This window comes from Cottoperca gobio, chromosome 10 (genome assembly GCF_900634415.1).
Source record: "Cottoperca gobio chromosome 10, fCotGob3.1, whole genome shotgun sequence".
In the NCBI taxonomy this organism is placed as follows: domain Eukaryota; kingdom Metazoa; phylum Chordata; class Actinopteri; order Perciformes; family Bovichtidae; genus Cottoperca; species Cottoperca gobio.
Window position 1 is genome coordinate 11536491 of NC_041364.1, and position 18158 is coordinate 11554648.

At 39.2% G+C, this 18158-nt stretch overlaps 1 protein-coding gene across 2 annotated transcripts; it reads right to left on the reverse strand.

The window, feature by feature from the left end:
* Positions 1-1820: 1820 nt before the first annotated feature.
* On the reverse strand, positions 1821-17889 carry chrnb5b (cholinergic receptor, nicotinic, beta 5b). 2 transcript variants are annotated; one of them, XM_029441399.1, is made up of 7 exons: positions 16077-16108; positions 12781-12820; positions 8937-9065; positions 8749-8793; positions 8226-8335; positions 4505-5495; positions 1821-3252 (listed from the first exon to the last, which is right to left on the reverse strand). In XM_029441399.1, the coding sequence occupies exons 1-7, from the start codon at positions 16106-16108 to the stop codon at positions 3097-3099; spliced, it is 1503 nt and encodes a 500-aa protein (XP_029297259.1). In that variant the 3' UTR covers positions 1821-3096. The 2 variants fall into 2 exon arrangements, with proteins under 2 accessions (XP_029297259.1, XP_029297258.1); XM_029441398.1 differs by lacking the exons at positions 12781-12820; positions 16077-16108 and adding an exon at positions 17770-17889 and having other exon boundaries at positions 8937-9082.
* Between the last annotated feature and the right edge of the window lie 269 nt (positions 17890-18158).

Genomic DNA, 18158 nt, shown 5'->3' on the forward strand with positions numbered 1-18158 from the left:
AATTTGGGAGACAAATCAGAATCAAAGCATGAAAGAATATCAAAAACCAAAAAAGAGATACCACAACGAATAAATAAAAAATGGCAGCAAAAGAATACTCTATAAGGTTATGAATTATTTGATTTATAAGGTAAGGTATCGTAAAACTCTAGAGTTTTAAGAATCATCATTGCTGACTTGTTACTAAAGGAAAAGAGAAAACAATGCAACAGAAAGTATTGTAAATTAAATGTGTCTCATGTTTACAAACTAGACAAATGTGACACATAAACACCAACAACACCACCCCTTCACCCATCAGCACCTATGACCTTCCCTACCGTCATTTGGACACTCTCTTAAAGGAAAGTGTTGCAGATCAAGTATCTAATTTATGAGTCATTCAATGTGTGTGTGTGTGTGTGTGTGTGTGTGTGGTGTGTGTGTGTGTGTGTGTGTGTGTGTGTTATGGAAAAACAGACCTTAAAAAATATCCAAGGAAACAATAGAAACTGCAATTACATCTTTAAAAAATTGTGATTTTACAATGTTACCTACTGCTGTTGTTGATGCAGATGATTATCAGTGGCACGTAACCAACAAACTGTATCTGATGCTTTCATAAGAGTCTACACTACATTTCAGGAAAGCAGCTGCTATCTGATAAAGAGGAGAAAGCTTCATAACACAAAAGACTTTCAAGATGTGTTAATATGTGCATGAGTGTATTCATTCACATGCTGTGTCCCTTTAGCAGTCATACCGCCTCGCTGCCATCTTAAGCTAACAGAAGGTGAAGTTGGAAACCCCGGAGATATAAGACTGTCTAATGAAGTCTTAGTCAGCTGACTAACATTTAGTATTGTCCCCGGAGAGTTCACACACAAACACAAAGAGCACAAACACTTCAGAAACTTCTGTCCAAAATGCCAACTGACCGGAGATTGTGTTTAGTTTTGAATCATCTCAGCATTGCTAAAAATGTGTGAGGTGGGAGAAATTAGGATGTTTAAGCTTTTACTTTGTCATGTCATTAACAAGATGGATGTTAAGAGAGGAAACGCTGGAGGAGAGATAGTGAGCTTAATATAGAAAGTCAGACATGTTTATAATGTTGGATGAAAGGCTGCAGGATAGAATGACCAATTAATACAACCAGTTCATATGATTCATCAGATCTGCTTGTTGCTTTCATTTCCCTTTATTGATCCAGTTACCAAGTCATCACAGTCCCTTCCTGTAACTCAACAACATCAGAAGAACAGAAGAAAAAAATATTTGTTCATTCCACGCACTTAAAAAATTAAAGATGAAATAAATTAACTGCTGGATTAGTACAGTACATCTTTTCCTTGGCCAACGTTGGTAGCAGTGACAGACGAGTGATTTAGGACGGTGACAAGTTATAATGCCTTTTGGAAATGATTACTGGACACAGATTCAAGTATTGTCTTTGAGAGCAGACCGCAAAAATCAAGCATACAATATGATGGAAGATGAAGCAAGTGAAGAGTCAGGCTGTTTGGCTCATTTTCCCCCAGATTGGTGTGTATAAAATACTGTACAATGTTATTGCTGCTGGTTTCCTTGATTATGGATGCTGACGAGCACTGCTTTGATGAAACAAGCATACTGTACCTTTAAAAGAAGCATGGTGACTAACAGCAGCCTAATTGTCATTGGTTTAAAGTTTTCCTTTTCTTTTAGCGCTATTGTAACGTCCCTCCTTCATTTAAAACAAAGCTGCTTTTAAACATCCCAACAGCAGCTTGTCATACAGTCTATTATTATTATTATTATTATTATTATTATTATTATTATTATTATTATTATTATTATTATTATTATTACTATTATTACTATTATTATTATTACTATTATTACTATTATTACTATTATTATTATTATTATTATTATTATCAGTCCACACAGTGAGGTTTGTGTGAGGGTAAAAACAGGCTGGGCACCCAGTCACACACCCATCCATTATTATTTGAGCAGTCCAACAGTTAGATATGTGTGTCCTCTCTTGCTCTCATTTTCAAGGCAAATATTAGAAATGTATACAATATGTGTGATATTGGCAAAAGGACACAAGGAAGTGATCTTCTTCAATGTATCTACACAGAAGGGATTCATCTTCTCCACTGCAGGGGATGTGTTGTCGATCTTAGGCCCAAAATCACCGAAATGTGTCTTTCTGTGGCTTTGTTCATCTTTTTGTCTCTTTGTCTTTTTAAATCCCCCCAAAATAAACGGGAAAAAAAGAAACAGTGTCTTGTTGTATGCATGCAGACCCCCATAATGTCATGTTAGGGCCATTAGAATTTGATTTAGACACAGAGAGATAGCAAAACCAAATCTGTTCTAAACTGAAAAAGTCCTGAGTAGCTGTTGGCCAGGTAAACCTTTGTGAACAGTGATAGGGGTCAACACACCTTCAATGTATTCATGACAGAATGGTTTCACTTTATGTGTGGAATTAAAAGATAATTCTGGTTTCTATAACTTAGGTCTTGTTTTCATAGTTTTGGCCATTGCTTTTTTTAATTATGATATCATTGTGGGTTAAAATAACTACGGAAATGGCGATACTTAAGTACAGGAGTTACGGGAAAAATAAATCAATTATGGTTTCACACGGGACACAAACATCGGTGTTCCGAGTAAAAGTCCAGCATTTCTTAGTGGCTCTTTATATCTCCTGGTTCACATTCATAGGTATAGCTATGAACAGTGTATGAGAACAGCCTGACCGTCGAGCGTCCACGTTCCCAGATATCCAGTAACAGTATGATCTCTATCATTCCTGCCTACTCAATGATCAAACTATGAACATGTAACCTAATCTGTGACAAACCAGAGTTATCCATTCATTAACAAAAATAATTAGATCCCAGTAGATGACATATGAGTGGAGCAGAGGATGGCAGGACAAACGGAGGATGAAGGAGTAGAAGTAAGGAAGGGAGCAGGTGGTGGAAGAGGGCTAAAGTGCATCATTATAATTTCCCAGTGAGCGAGTGGTGCAAGACAGACATGTTTATGGATAAAATGTTGTCAGAGCTCTGTTTCTGGGAGGGGGAACACTCAAAGTTCATGATGACATTTCAGCTTTCATTTATGGTCCATCTCATCAACAATGGGAGTGTTGTAACTCTGGAACAGCGGCTGCATGAAGAGGCCCAACGTCCCAACCACACACACAAACACAAAGATCCACAGGAAGAGACGGTCGATCACCATGGCCACGTACTTCCAGTCTTCAATTATCTGCAGGGAGAGGATACATGTTTAAATGTTGCCGTTGTTGTGTTTCCTGTCTGGAATTTAAGTGAATTGTGAATTGTTTTTTTTTTGCAAATACATTTTTGTTATTGGAGCTTATAATTATTTATATCATTTATTGGCTGAAACAACAGTGATGTTGCTCTTACACAACATAAAGTGGTACAAATTCACAAATAACTGAATTAAAACTGATGGTAGTCACTTTACAGCAAAGCTACATATTTTCTCTGTCTCTGTCACTATGAATCTGTGGAACAAATGACTGTAACTTGTACATAAAGACCTAAAGACTAACAGGAGATTTGAGCAAAATGCTAATGTCAACATGCTAACATGTACAATGAGGATGCTAACATGCTGATGTTTAGCAGGTACAATAGTGTCAACATGCTAGGATTTTGGTAATAAACATAAAACACAATGTACAGCGGATGCTACAGGGAATGTTATTAGCTTTTCAGGTATTTGGTTGTAATCCAAAGTAGCCTAATAGATAAATAACAATTTTGACCATATGATGGTGCAAGAGGAAAAGTGAGAGGATCCCGATCGTTATCAGAATCCAGCACTGTATTCAGTAAATGATGTGCCAATTTCAATGACAATACATCAAATAGTTCAGTGGTTCCCACAGTGGGGGGGGGGGCTTGAGCTATTGCAGGGGGGGTGCAAAAAATACAATAAATATGAACCACATGGTGGCGCTAGAGGAGAAGTCAGGGGATCACCAAGGTCATTAGATACATCCTATCGAACAATGCCCGTACCAATTTTTTCAGCTAATCCATCATGTAAATATTTGGGAGATTTCAGTACATAATTGAATTTGCTTGTGGTGCTAAATGGAAAGTCAGGTGATCAACAAAGTCATGAGGATCCATCTTCTGGGCACCATGAATATCTGTACCAAATCTTATGGCAAAACATTCAATAGTTGTCAGGACATTTCACCCAGAACAACAAATGGCGGCGCTAGAGTAAAAAGACAAGGGATCACCAGGGTCAGTAGGATTCATCTTCTGGGGACCAAGAATGTCCATCCAATATTTTCTGAGATATTTCTCTCTAAATACTCTAAACTCTACTCTATCCTATATATCTGTTTGTGGTTTTCCTTCAACAGATAATGTAAAAAGCTTTTAAAAAGTACAAACCAGCAGGTGAAGGAAAATCCTTCAAAGCATGCAGTACATATTTAGAGTCATGACACACATGCACATGCAAATACACCTACCCCTTCGTCATCATCCTCGCTCTTCATCTTCTCAGCAATGTAACGCACTCCATCCACCGCATCTTCCACGTCAATGTTGCACTTGAGTGTCATCCTCTTCCTGAACTCTGTGTTGTCTGACAAGTCGCTGATCTTCCACCCGTAGCGTTTGGCCGAATCCTCGTTCACAAAGAAGGATGAGGAGGAATCTGCCATTCCCGCTGGACTTCCAATCCCTCCGTCGGCTCCACGCAGCTTCTGGTCAGAATATGATCGCTGCTGGTGTCTTTTCCGGAACTTCTCACGGATGTTGGAGCTACCGGGTCTCCGCATGAAGAGGTAAGACGGAAGCCGGTACAGGAAGATACGCTTGACCCAAGGAGGCATGGTGTGCGTACTGGGCGACCGATGGTGTACATTGAGCACGCAGACGCTGGTGACAATGGAGAAGGTGACCAGCACCATTGAAAACATCAGGTACTTTCCAATCAGAGGCACTGCTAAAGAAGTGGGTGGCACAATCTTTGAGATTAGGAGTAAAAACACAGTCAGGGCCAAGAGGACAGAGATGCAGAGAGTCATCTTTTCACCACAGTCTGACGGGAGGTAGAACACCAGAATAGCCAGCGACGTGATAAGGATGCAGGGAATGATCAGGTTGATGGTGTAGAAGAGAGGTTTTCTCTTGATAATAAAGTCATAGGTGATATCCAGATACCTGATGTCATTAGGGTCTTCGTTCTTGCGCCCAGGCAGTGAAACAATATCCCACTCACCGCTGGGTTTGAAGTCGTCACGTGAGGCGAAATCACTGAGGAGGATGAGATCTATCTCAGTGTGGTCGTAGGTCCACGAGCGAAATTTGAGGGTACAGTTCTGCTGGTCAAAAGGGAAATCACGGACTTCGATTTTGCAGGCCGACTTGTAGATAGCGGGTGGGAGCCAGGCCACCTCGCCGTTGTTGGAGACCACGGCATTGGAATAGAAGGAGACTTCATAGGTCCCGTCAGCACTGAGAGGAGAAAAAGTAGGAGGCAAGCAAAAGAAAAGAGAAAATTCAGTCAAAGCACTCAAAGAGAAACTTTCTTTACCATCTTCACACGTGATATTATAGATACATGAACTTATAAGAACAGGGTGAAGAAGTCTGAGTACAGCTGCTGCTCTTTTGCATTGAAAGAAGCCAGTTGAGGTGGTTTGAGTATCTGATAAGGATGCCCCCTGGACACCTTCCTGTAAAGGTATTTAAGGCATATCCAACTGGAAGGGACACCCTGAGACAAACCCAGAACACACTGGAGGGATTATATATTCAATTTGGCCTGGGAACTCCTTGGGTTCCCCATGTGTAACTGGAGGAAATGGCAAGAAGACAAAGTGTGGCTTACTTTCCATTATTTAGCCTGCTATCATCGCAGTACATTGTGTTAATCATACTTATTGTAGTTTCATTTAAATTGGGTAAACACAGGATTTTCACTTGTAATGGAGTATTATTTTTTGATTGTTTTATTAGTACTTTCAGTTAAGTAAAGAATCTTAATACTTTTTTTAACACCAACTTAAGTCCTTTGCCTGAACTCTTCCGCACCTTCAACCTCAACGAGAACCACTCTACTGTATGTTCTGGTTAAAATCTTATAATACTGAGTCAATACAATCTTGAGCTGGTTAATTGTATTAGTGCAACTAGCTATGTTTAAACAACATAATTAGTGTTGCAGCAATATCTTCAATAGGCAACATTTTCAGATGAGTAAAAGTTTACTGTGCTGACTGATGGTGTGTCGAGAAAATGATTTCTGCAGAGGTGACATATGCAACAGTTATGTGTGTTGAAAGTTAAAGGGTGTGTGACAATCATCTCAAGGGAGGAACTCAAACTGGGAGAGACCCCAGAAACATGGCAACAACTGTCCCCCCCCTCACTTTAAATCTGCTGAGACTGACTTTTTCCAAGGCTGAAGGTGATGCATTATAGATAAGTGGCCTATCAATTATGAAGCAGGTCAGGAATACAACCATCACACTTGGTCTCTAATGCTTTGGTTCCTGCTGTGAATATGCAGACTAATTAAAAATGCAGAGGCCCCACCTGCTTACTGCAACCACTTGTCCCCCAAACTTGGCCCGAGACCTCGACTTGAAGCCGTAAAGTGGTGCTGATCATCTCCTATCATTTTGCCTCTTATGTCATTATGCTCTTTATGTGGTCTTTAGCTGACCAGCAATCTGTTTTCATAAAAGTTTAATGATGACCACTCCTGTTTAAACTGTGGGGTAACACTGTTGACCAAAACACAAAAGCTACACGTCCACACAGCTGTGAGCCTGACAAACTATTTAAATCTCAGGTTTATTCTTGAACTTGGATACAGAAGTTGAGAAAACAATCAAACCACCACGTCCATTCAGCCACAGCCGACAACTTAGGACCAAGGTGAATACTGAATAGTCAAGCCTTTGAAAGTCAAACATCAAAGTTCATTTGTGACATTAATGTGATTTGAAACAACAGAACAAGGACTCATACACTAACTACATTTGTATGATAAAAGTTAACTGATATTTTAATACAAGAAACTAGCAGATGGAAAAAAGACCCAGGTGTTGACCTATATGGGTGACAGATGAGGTGAGGCTCAAAAGCCTTCGTGTCTGCCAGCTAACACTCTTCAGTGGATAAAGGCAGTGGGGTTAATTTCTCCTTGAATTAACTTATCATCAGCATTTCCGTGTATTGATTTTCCCTTGCAGCTATTTCATACAGCTGCAAGATGATTTTTAGATGTGCACACAAAGTGAATCCATTCTCATATATGTTGTGCATTCCTGCTTTACAATGTAAAGGGATGTTGTCCAGAGTAGTCTATTGAGGCTATAATAATAATAATAATAATAATAATAATAATAATAATAATAATAATAATAATAATAATAATAATAATAATAATAATAATAATAATAATAATAATAATTTACAATAGTATAAGGGGGTGAGTGGGACAAACAAAGACGATCAACAGACATGGATTGTTGGGGGGGATGGCTATGAGTAGACAGGAGAAGAGATGGGTTTTAAGGCGGGAACAGTGTGAGGGACTTTGTTTTGCGGAGATCTGTGGGGAGGGAGTTCCTATGTTTTGATTGAATGTACATATCATAATCCATATTGTGAAAGATGAACATTGTTGTGATTTTTGTCTTGTTGCTGCAAGGTGTGTGCCAGTTGCTTTCGATAATACATGTTTTTTTTCTCAAATGTGATCACTTGATGAGGGCATCAGGGATTAAAGGTGGTACCAAATGCACCATTGCCTTAACTTTAGATTATATGACTTAAATATGTCCCTGTCTCTCTTTCTCTGTAAAAACCAGTAATCTCTCATCCCTTAAAAGATCACTTATCATCATGAGACTGTCTGCAGACAGTCTAGACAGTGTTAACAACACATTTTGGTTGCATTCATTATCCTAAAAGAGATGAAAAGTGAGGAGCCATAAGAGGATATGAGAAAAACATTTTAGGAAAATGGGGCTTTTGAAAAAAGTTGCTTATTGTTTGTTCCTCTTTTAATCACTTAGTTTTTACACACACACTCACTCACACACACACACACACACACACACACACACACACACACACACACACACAGACACACACACACACACACACACACACACACACACACACACACACACACACACACACACACACACTCCTTTCACAATTCAGACGTACTTGTTGTAGAGGACGATGTCCGGCAGCCAAATGTGTTGTGACGGGAGCCGGATTTTTTTGATTCCTTCGTACTCTTCGGGGTCCCACATTAATCTGTAGTCATTCCATACCTGATGAAGAAGTGCACACACAAGAAAATATCGATTAATTCAAAAGACACAAATTTAGAGACACGTATCAAGAATTCCACGCAAAGAAATCCCAAACATGGTTAGAAAACAAAACATATGCAACCAGAAACAAACATAAACATATCAGTTCATGCACACCAATACACAAAGTGGTTCAGTGTATTGAACCGTTCAATATATGTGGGTAGTTATTTTATATTTAGCTTTTTACTGTTTACTTATTTATTAAATCTCGCTGACTGACGCCTTTTGTTGTTGCACTATCCCCTTTGCTCTAACACAGCAGTAGTCCTCGCTGTGGGACTAAAAAAGGATTATTTTTTATCTTATCTTATTTTAAAGGCACAATCAAACACAGAAAGGAGAAAAAGAAGACGAGTGGGGACACAAACCTGACTGAGCCAACAGTTGGTGGTCATGATCTGCTCCCTCTCGTTCTGAAACACAGACAGGAAGAGGCTGAACTCATCCTAGAAGAATAACCACCACCATGTGTGTACTTGCATTATCTTAAATTAGCAGGCTATGCCTCTATGATAACAGCATATGTGGATTTGGATTTGAGTGTGTGTTTCCTCACCACGTTGATCAGCTGGGCCAGAGACACCTGGATGTAAATGGTGACCTGCTGGCTGTTGTTGACAGCTGGTCTGATCAGCTTGTTGTAGCGATCTGATGACAACAGGTGACTCACCAGCCGCTCCTCCACCTCCGCACACAAGGCAGCTGCACACACACACATAAATCAACAGAGTAAGAAAGTAATCAGGACCCAACACAGCGGTGGCCAACCACTTACCATGAGAGCCAACAGTCTGCAGGTTCAAATGAAAACCTGCACAGTGTTGGTTTTCCATTGTTTGACCATCACTAGTCCAACACTTTGTCAAGTCAAGAAGAAATTTTTGTTTGTCTGGTTAAAGTCTGGTTACACTTGCTAATGCACCGCTCAAATACGTAACACAATAAAAACTGATATTTTAGGCTTCATCTCTATTGATCTGCTGTGACACCAAGGGTAGCAATAGTGTTTAAGGGACAGTTCATGTTTTTGTAGATTATCTTGAGTAACCAGTTTATGGTTTCTGGAAAGAGACACTGCTGTTGAGTTTTTCAAATGTATTTTTTTGGCGCTTTGAGCAACACAAGCCAAGTGCCTTTAACCATCTTGGATGAATGAATACTCAAAAGATCAAACACTAAAAAATGTAATAAAAAGCACACTGTCTAAGCATCATGGGGGCAATTCCAATCTATTGTATTTCATAAGGATAAAATATCCTCTGGTTGTTATGTATCAGAAACCTTGCCAACAATGTCAAACTACAGCCCTGTATAACTGCCTTCAATGACTTCCCTAATTTCATCATCTCAGTGGAGTGAGTATTGAGATGATGCACTCGAATCAGGATAACATGGTATGTTGAAGGTGCCTCACATCCTAAACCATCAGTTCTGGTGACTAGACTAGTCCAAGCGTAGAGGGTGTTCTCAGTCGTTGACTCAGTTTGAACTTACAGATGTGCGTAAGTACAAGTCAGAGTGGTTGTTTATAAACCTTGAATTTGATGCAATCTTCAACTTGAGTTCAACTTTCCATTTTTACAGACTGATGGGATGAATCATATCTGAAATAGATGTGACGTAGTTAGAGTGCACAGGTTAAAGTGGCTCTGAAGGTAAAATAAATTGCACAATAACATAGAGGGCACCTTACGAATGGACAAAGTCTAAAGCACAGTTGAAAAATAAACAAATGAAAGTATAGGTGTATAGTTTAGCCGTTCTTTTGTTAATCTTAAAGACTTCCGCTTTGTTTCGTAAATTAATTAATAAAAGCTCTTGAATTACACAACCTGACTTTATTTACAAATATTCTGTCATCTGACTTCTAACTTCAGCTTTCTGATCATAGCTAACTCTTGATTATCAGTTTAGTTAAATGGGATCATAATGAGAAAACCCACATTAACAGAAGCACACACACACACACACACACACACACACACACACACACACACACACACACACACACAAGCAGCGACACAAGCAGCGACAACGACAACGACAAGCAGTCGTTGGTGAAGCGATGTTAAGAGCTTGTGTTGTTAGGTCCCACCAATTAGATCCTCAGATGTAATGAGCAGTAATGAGAGTAATGTGAGTATCTGTGTGTGTGTGTGTGTGTGTGTGTGTGTGTGTGTGTGTGTGTGTGCGTGTGTGTGTGTGTGTGTGTGTGTTTGTGTATGCGTGTGTGTGTGTGTTTGTGTATGCGTGTGTGTCTCGCATCTGTTTGAGAGATCACAGACATTATGTATGTGTTTACTTAGTGACAGTCCAACACATAAAAATACTACATAGTTCACACCCATGCATTTAATTGTATATTGCATGTAGCAATGCATTCAATCTGCAGACAATAATGAGTCACATTTGAAAACACACACACACACACACACACACACACACACACACACACACATACACACACACACACAGACACTCATAGAGCTGCCACAGGGCTGATTTCACCCATTTAATCAACAAAGCACAATGTTTGACTGGGTCACAGAGCTTCAGTGATAGTGGGTGGTTTGAAACACGAACTTTGCCAGACCTTCGTACATTACATCCCCCCCTTCTTCTGGCTTGTGTTTTTTTTTCTTTAACTCCTCTCTTTGATTAAAGTTTTCCATATAAACTGACTGTGATTCTGATTTCCACCTTTGTGTCTCCGTATCCACAGTACGTCTGTTGAAAATATAAATATTATCCTGGTTTTCTCCCATGCTCCTGTACAATAGGCACTCTCTGTCACACCCACTTTCATTTTAAAACCTTTTCTCTCATGTTTTTGCCTTGTCCCTGTTCTTTCCTGTTTTCTTTTTAAAGTGTTTATGTCCCATCTTCCATGTTTTCTGGAAGGCTTCTGTGACCGCCTTGTTTGTGCTCCATAAATAAACTTAAAATTACTGTTGGCTACAACTTTCCTGCTTACAGGACAATATAAACTGGAGGGTGAAAGAAAAGAGAGAGAAGTGGATTACATAAAAGGTCAATACTATGCATATCTCAGTTGAAAGCACCATAAGACTCCATTTTCTGGAAGTACTTAAAGTATGATAATTAAGATTAATCTTAATCTCACGAATAGATGTCTTGGGAACATGAATAAGACACCACAGAACCAGAAAAGTAACTAATCTCCATCTGTGTGGAGGCTTTTGTCTGGACCTTCACGCTCAGCTGATATATATATTCCACCGTTCTCATATTTTACATTTTGTCTGGCATGTCTTCATGTTACAGTTTTCAAATATTTTGTGTTACTTTGTTCTACCCGTGCCTTCACTTTTGAACTTTTGCCTGCTGAGCTGTTTGTCTTTAAGTCATACATCTGTGTCCACACCTTGCTTAACTAAGTTGTTACAAATATCAGTAACAAATCAAGTCAAATCAGTTTTTTCCTGTATTTCCCAATTACACATATCACAGACTTGCCTCAAGGGGCTTTACAATCTGTACAGCATACCTCTATCCTTAGAGCAGGGGCGGGGAACCTGTACAAACAGGATATGATTTGAAGATGTGACAGTTAATGATTTCCTAAATGTTTTTACAGAAGTGATACTTTGTACTAAAATATAACTGGTGTGATTTTGAACAAAATGCTACAAATGTTCTCATTCATACAAAACTGACAATAAAGATATTTACAAACATATCAGAGATGTGATAACTCTGACTTTCAAATGTTGAAATAGATTGAGAACATAAATAAATAATGTTGCATGTTTAAATATATCTGTGTTTCCTACCATAAATCATTGTTAATAATTATTGTGAGGAATAATTAATATTAACATGTGATCAGTCTCTTCACATATATGAATATTTATTATTATTAATGATAATATCGTCATTAAAGGTGAACCGTGCAACTATGTTATTCAGGAAGTTTGTGTCAAACAAGTAGCCCTTCGTATTATTCAGCACCCTTGAAGTAGCTCTCAGTATCAAAAAGGTTGGTGACCCCTGCTCTAAGCTATATGGCCAGGTTCATTTCAGCAACAAACGGCACAATAGAAGATATGGACTTATTGTCAACCGTTCATATTAAAAACAGATGTACACTTCTGAACTGACATCAGCAATATACTTGTGTACAAACATCTAAAAACTCTGCAGCTTTTGACGATGAATATATTTTATTGTGGCACTTAACTTGCTTTGTTTTCAGCAACACTGCCAGCTGTCATATCAAGATAAAAATGTTTTCTGAGACATGTCAGATCCAACTGGAAATAAGAGGCAGTGAGCTTTAAGGGCAGATGCATTAAACAGAGATATATTTTTCACTTGGCCAGTCTTCATTAAGCTCCAGCAGGCTTCCATATAAAGAGGAGACGGGAGAAGTGTCCGACATCCGAGCAACTATGACATGACAATAAACCTCGAGGGTAACTGTCTTCAGAGAGCTCTGAAACCCAGAGCTCTGTCTGTCAGGATTAGACAGAGAGAAGAGGCGAAGACACACGAGGGGAGAAGAGGACAATAGACGAATACAATGAACAACAAACGACAGCGAAGAGTGTGGAACAAAACAATTCCCAGATTAGTATAATCATCTGATAAAATGAAACAGGATCACGCCGCATTATGGTGGTGATTCATGGTAAATCACTGTGATTAATTTAATGGCCTTACAGCCTGGAAACAATTAATTGGGTATATGCAATGAGGGTGCAAACTGCTGCATAATGGCACACCGGTTTCTTGTATTAATTAAAAGCAACTTGTGCAATTTTGGTTGCCTGGGAATTGATACCACACTCTCTATAAATCCTGTTTGTCCAGCTCATTGTTTCAGCCTAATTTGTCATCGCGCTTTGGTTAATTGGATTAAAGCCTCAATAAAAAGCAAGAGCTGCTCAAACCTCCAAGCAGTGACAAACAGATAGTTGGCCACAAAATGTACAGATTTAGCATTGACCCTGTTTAGTATTTTAATGAACTACATTCATGATCTGTGCTCCTAAAATGAAACAAAAATAAATGTTGGAAAAAATGTACTCCCATAAAGCTTGCATTAAAGGGGCACTCCACTGATTGTACACATGAAGTTAATTTTACTCACGAGGAGTACAACTCAGACTATGACAACATTCTGTGTCTGTGTCTGAAATCCTCACGACATTGATGACTTGCAGAAATCCTGCATTACCATTGGGCTAATGGAGTTTCAAATGCATCATGGGAAATGTACGATCCACTGTTTTTGACCCATAGGGACTAAAAATCAGGATATCTCGGCCTCTGCTGCATCGATTCTTATTTATTTTGTTACAAACGTCCCATACTAAATCATTGGAGTAGCGCTTTAATACCATCACATGGCAAACACTGTTGGTTATTTGGTTTTGTTCGCATCAAATAAGGTGCATAAACATGATCTTTACTGTCATGGCTCCGGCCTTCGCTTTTCTCTGGCTGAGAGAAATATGAGATGTCGGATTGCTTTAAAAATGTAAAGAGGGTGGCATAAAGATAAACCCAGCACAAAAAGCTACTAAACAGTGAAAGATAAATGACTTCATGGCACTAGTGGAAAGGACTGAGGACGCAGCGCAGCATGGGCTGTATAGAGAGAGATATGGGTTTGACAGTAAATGCTATAAAGGTAGAGGAGGTTCAAATGAGATGTCAATGTAAGTACAGACGGAGCATAAGAGAGTCTACCAGCAGGTCCCATCACACATGTATGCACACACTCACACACATATATATATACACACTCCTGTGCGCCTCGCTGCACTCTCCACACTTCAATAATTCATTGCCGCTAAAATAAAAATGCCATCATCTCACAAGCAGAGACTCAACCACAATCAAAGATTGTCTTTCTAAACCAGTTCAACTTATTACATAGTCTCCCTCACAACATACAGAGCGTGTGAATCGTACAACAACATTCGGACACACTGCTGTGTCCGAGTGTGTTTGGGTGTTGAAGATAAATGGACGGGCCGTGTCATCAGTCCGGTGTACAAAAGAGAAAAAGCATCCAAATTCTGCATCCTGTAGGTTCTTTTTTAGAGTGGTAAATTATTCAATGCCTTGCTGTCAGGGATGGCCTTTCTGAGGCCAAAACAATTTAATTCAGCTGTCTTTGGCTTTGCTCAGTACACTGCCCGTATCAATCATGTTATAAAAGACACCCACGTGCCACTCATATGCATCCGCTGCCAACTGGTCAAGTTCCAGCAAGACATTTCACATTGTGTATCTACTGCATGAGAGACTTTTCAGTTTTTTAATATCTCATTGGATTTCTGTTGGATGTTTGCCCTCAAACATTTTCTCATCACAGACTGAATATCTCCTCCATCAGTGAGGATAAAACCAAACATTCTTTTACTTCAATGATCTTTTTTGTCTGTCACAACCTCTCGTGTCTGATCGTGTCTTTGTCCTGCTTTGCTCTTTTCAAAATACTTTCTGAGTTTTCATCTTAAAAATTAAAATTTCCACAACTGATGTAGAGAAGAAAAGAAAAGATGAGAACAAAGTAGAAGAGACCTTTTAAAGCTGCAGTGTTTTCTATGTATATGTACTTTTACTTTTTAGTAAGACACTATTATTATTATTATTATTATTATTATTATTATTATTATTATTATTATTATTATTATTATTATTATGTGTATCATGTATTCTATTTTATCTTATTATCATGTTTCTATTTTTTACTTTTTGTACTATTATTATCAAGCATGTTTTATTTTCCATCTTATATTTTCCTCTAATTCTGTTTTTATGGTTATTCTTTGTATATTTACCATTATTGTAAAGGACTTTTGTTGCTTTTCATTTCTTGTATGAAATGTACTATACGAGTAAATATGTTAAATATGTTATGTTAGAGACAATGGCAGGAGAAAAGAGTCTTTCTTCTGTCGTCATCTCCCTCTGTGTCACTCTCACATGTAACCACTGCTTATGTTTGTTTCTAAATATATCTGATGCAGCTCTCCCTGACTTGAAAACCATATGTCTTTCATTATCTGACTTATTTCTCTCATTTAAAGAGCAACATCCAAACAAGTGAGCCAACGTAATGACTAAGAGTTTAATATGAAGTGTTGACTCATTGATGCCGAGCCCTCTTGACACAACACACGTCTGCAGTTATGAGAAAGCACTTTTTAAACGTGTGAGAAACAACAGCCTTAGAAATAACCCCACGACAAAACTTAGAGCTGCATATTTCTGCCAACTCACATGTAAAGCTTCATGCAAGGGCGACAGAGAAGTAGAGTCTGGGTTGTCACACACACGTAGCGTGGGATTCCCCCTATTGCACTGCTAGGTATTTTGCAAGCTTTTAATCAGCAAAAAAACATCCAATCAGGTGTGAGTCTAGCACACATTGCTACACGTATTTACTACAGCATGCAGCTGATACTGAGAGAGTCAGAGAGGATAGGAGACAGGAAAGTGTGTGATGAGGAACTCAATATGTCAGAAAAGTTACAGCATTAGAGAAGGAGTGAGAACATAAGTAAGTAGTATAATAATAAGATGAAATGAAGAAAGAAATGTGGCAGGAATTGACAGAGTAGCGCAGAGAGTGACAAGAGACAGAATGAACCTGAAAAGTAAATACATCCCAAATAAGTAGCTGCCTGGATTTAGTCGTCTTACTGTAGCAGCCAGGGGCAAATTTGATAAGAGTGACAGAGCCACAGTCATGCAATGCATCAGCTGCAGACGGAGCACAGGTGATGGTGAAATAGTCATAGAAAAGAGACAGAGTTGTATCTGTTAGCCAAAAAAGAGGAATAAAGAGGTCAAGGAAAGGGAAAGCGAGGAAGGAGGGGAGCGAGTGGCAATAATTAGAAGGAGACTTACTTAGACATACTTAAAAATATGATGATTTTTTAGTGAGTTTACAGTATTGCTGATGCAAGATTTAGATGCATATGTAAGGTGTTATAATTCTGAGGAAGCAAATGAAAAAAAGAGTCATAGGGGCAGACAAACGAAAAAGTAAAGAGAGACAAATGCATAATGTCCCCTAATGAACTTCATGTTTTTACTGTTTTAGTGACATATAAATAATCACACCTAGCTAATTATACATTAATATGGAAATGATTTTTTGTACAATAATTACCCACTTTGTTTTCAGATAGTTAAATGTGGCTCTTCCTCTTTTTTCAAAAACCACAAGGTTGCACAGAATGGACCCAAAATGAGAACTACTTTTAGGCCTGAAGTTTTTAGTTATATAGTTATTCCCCTACATTAATTCATATTTCTATTATGTGAACCCAGCATGCCTTTATTCCAATAAAATCAAGTCCAGTTTATAGCACTGGATATCTGAATATCTATCTATCTATCTATCTATCTATCTATCTATCTATCTATCTATCTATCTATCTATATATCTATCTATCTATATATCTGTCTATCTATGTATATCTATCTATCTATCTGTCTGTCTGTCTGTCTGTCTATACACACTGATGAATTTGAGGAAGCAGACACAATGGGTACTAGGGGTTTGCCTTGTTGAGCGCTGCAGCGATCATGCACAGATTGAGATCCAATTTCAGCACCCTGGACAGTTCCTGAATGGGATTCCCTCCAGTGCCTGATTCAGGACCGCGGACAGCTCCTCAATTGATAGAAAACAAAGGTGAAAAGACTTCTGCTGTACATAATCTGATAGAGGTGTACTAAATTAAGGTTTTCTGTACATAGCCAGTCCATTTAGGTCCCTGTTATTATCATCAGTTGGCTTTGGCACACACTGCAGGCCATTAAAGCAAAGTGAGGGACACAGAATACAATTATGAGATTTCATCAAGTAGATTTGTGTCCGCAATTAGAAACACATCATCCAACAGGGAAGAGGAATGTGAGCAAAAGCAAAGCACCCGTCTTCAACATCACACCCTTGCGCGTTTAAAGCAATTTCTTTATGACTCTGTGGGTTTGTTGTGTAAAAGACGAGCAAGTTAGTTAATTGAGGCGTGCTGTCAAATCACGTGCTTAACTGTCTGACGCAAGGAAATGCCACTATTTTTCCCCACTGGCCTGCTTTCCGGTATCACGTGTTGTCTGTACAGTAGAAATGTGGCTTAAACATTTCCCCAAAATGTAAGAACTCACAGCTAAACAATCCGCTTTAGCCTATAGGAGCTGCGGTGTTTTAGCTATAAACCACATGGTATTAAATTCAATTCCTGATATTCCTAACACTTCCCAGACCTATTATATTGATTGTCATGCACAGAGCCCGGAGAGAGTGTTCTATTTTACAATGATTAAAGCCCTCTACGCAAAGTAGAAGCCCTCCTGCCCTGTCCTGTCCCGTTCCGGGAGGATTTGAAAGGATTACTTACTTGCCACGGTGAGAACCAGGAGAGCCAACGCAGCTTTCACCGGGGCTGCCATCGCTTCCCCCCCTCCAGTGCGACAGACACACGAAAACTTAAAGATGGAGAGTGTTTCTCGCGTGGATTTTCTTCTTTTCTTCCCCTATTGTAAAGTAAGTAAAGAGTGAAAGACAGAAGAAAAGGGCAGACTGGATTATAGCGGTTTCATTGCAAGGGGTTCCGCTAATGACGGCCGGTAGCTGAGTCTCGGAGGCATGAGAGCAGCACTGACTGCTGTTTGAGCCCAGAGAGGAGGAGGCTGGATGCTTTCTGCCAGAGCGCACCGACTCCACCGCTGCTCCTGGAGCTGTGATTGCGCGCAGTAGAAACCGGCTGTAGAGAGCAGAGTCCCCCTT

Coding starts and splice junctions, on each gene's coding strand:
- chrnb5b (XM_029441399.1), bottom strand. CDS start 16,108: ATGACTGTGGCTCTGTCACTCTTATCAAATTT. Junction 8,794..8,936: donor TGGCCCAGCTGATCAACGTG/GTGAGGAAACAC, acceptor TCTGTGTTTCAG/AACGAGAGGGAGCAGATCAT. Junction 3,253..4,504: donor GCGAGGATGATGACGAAGGG/GTAGGTGTATTT, acceptor CTCTCCCTGCAG/ATAATTGAAGACTGGAAGTA.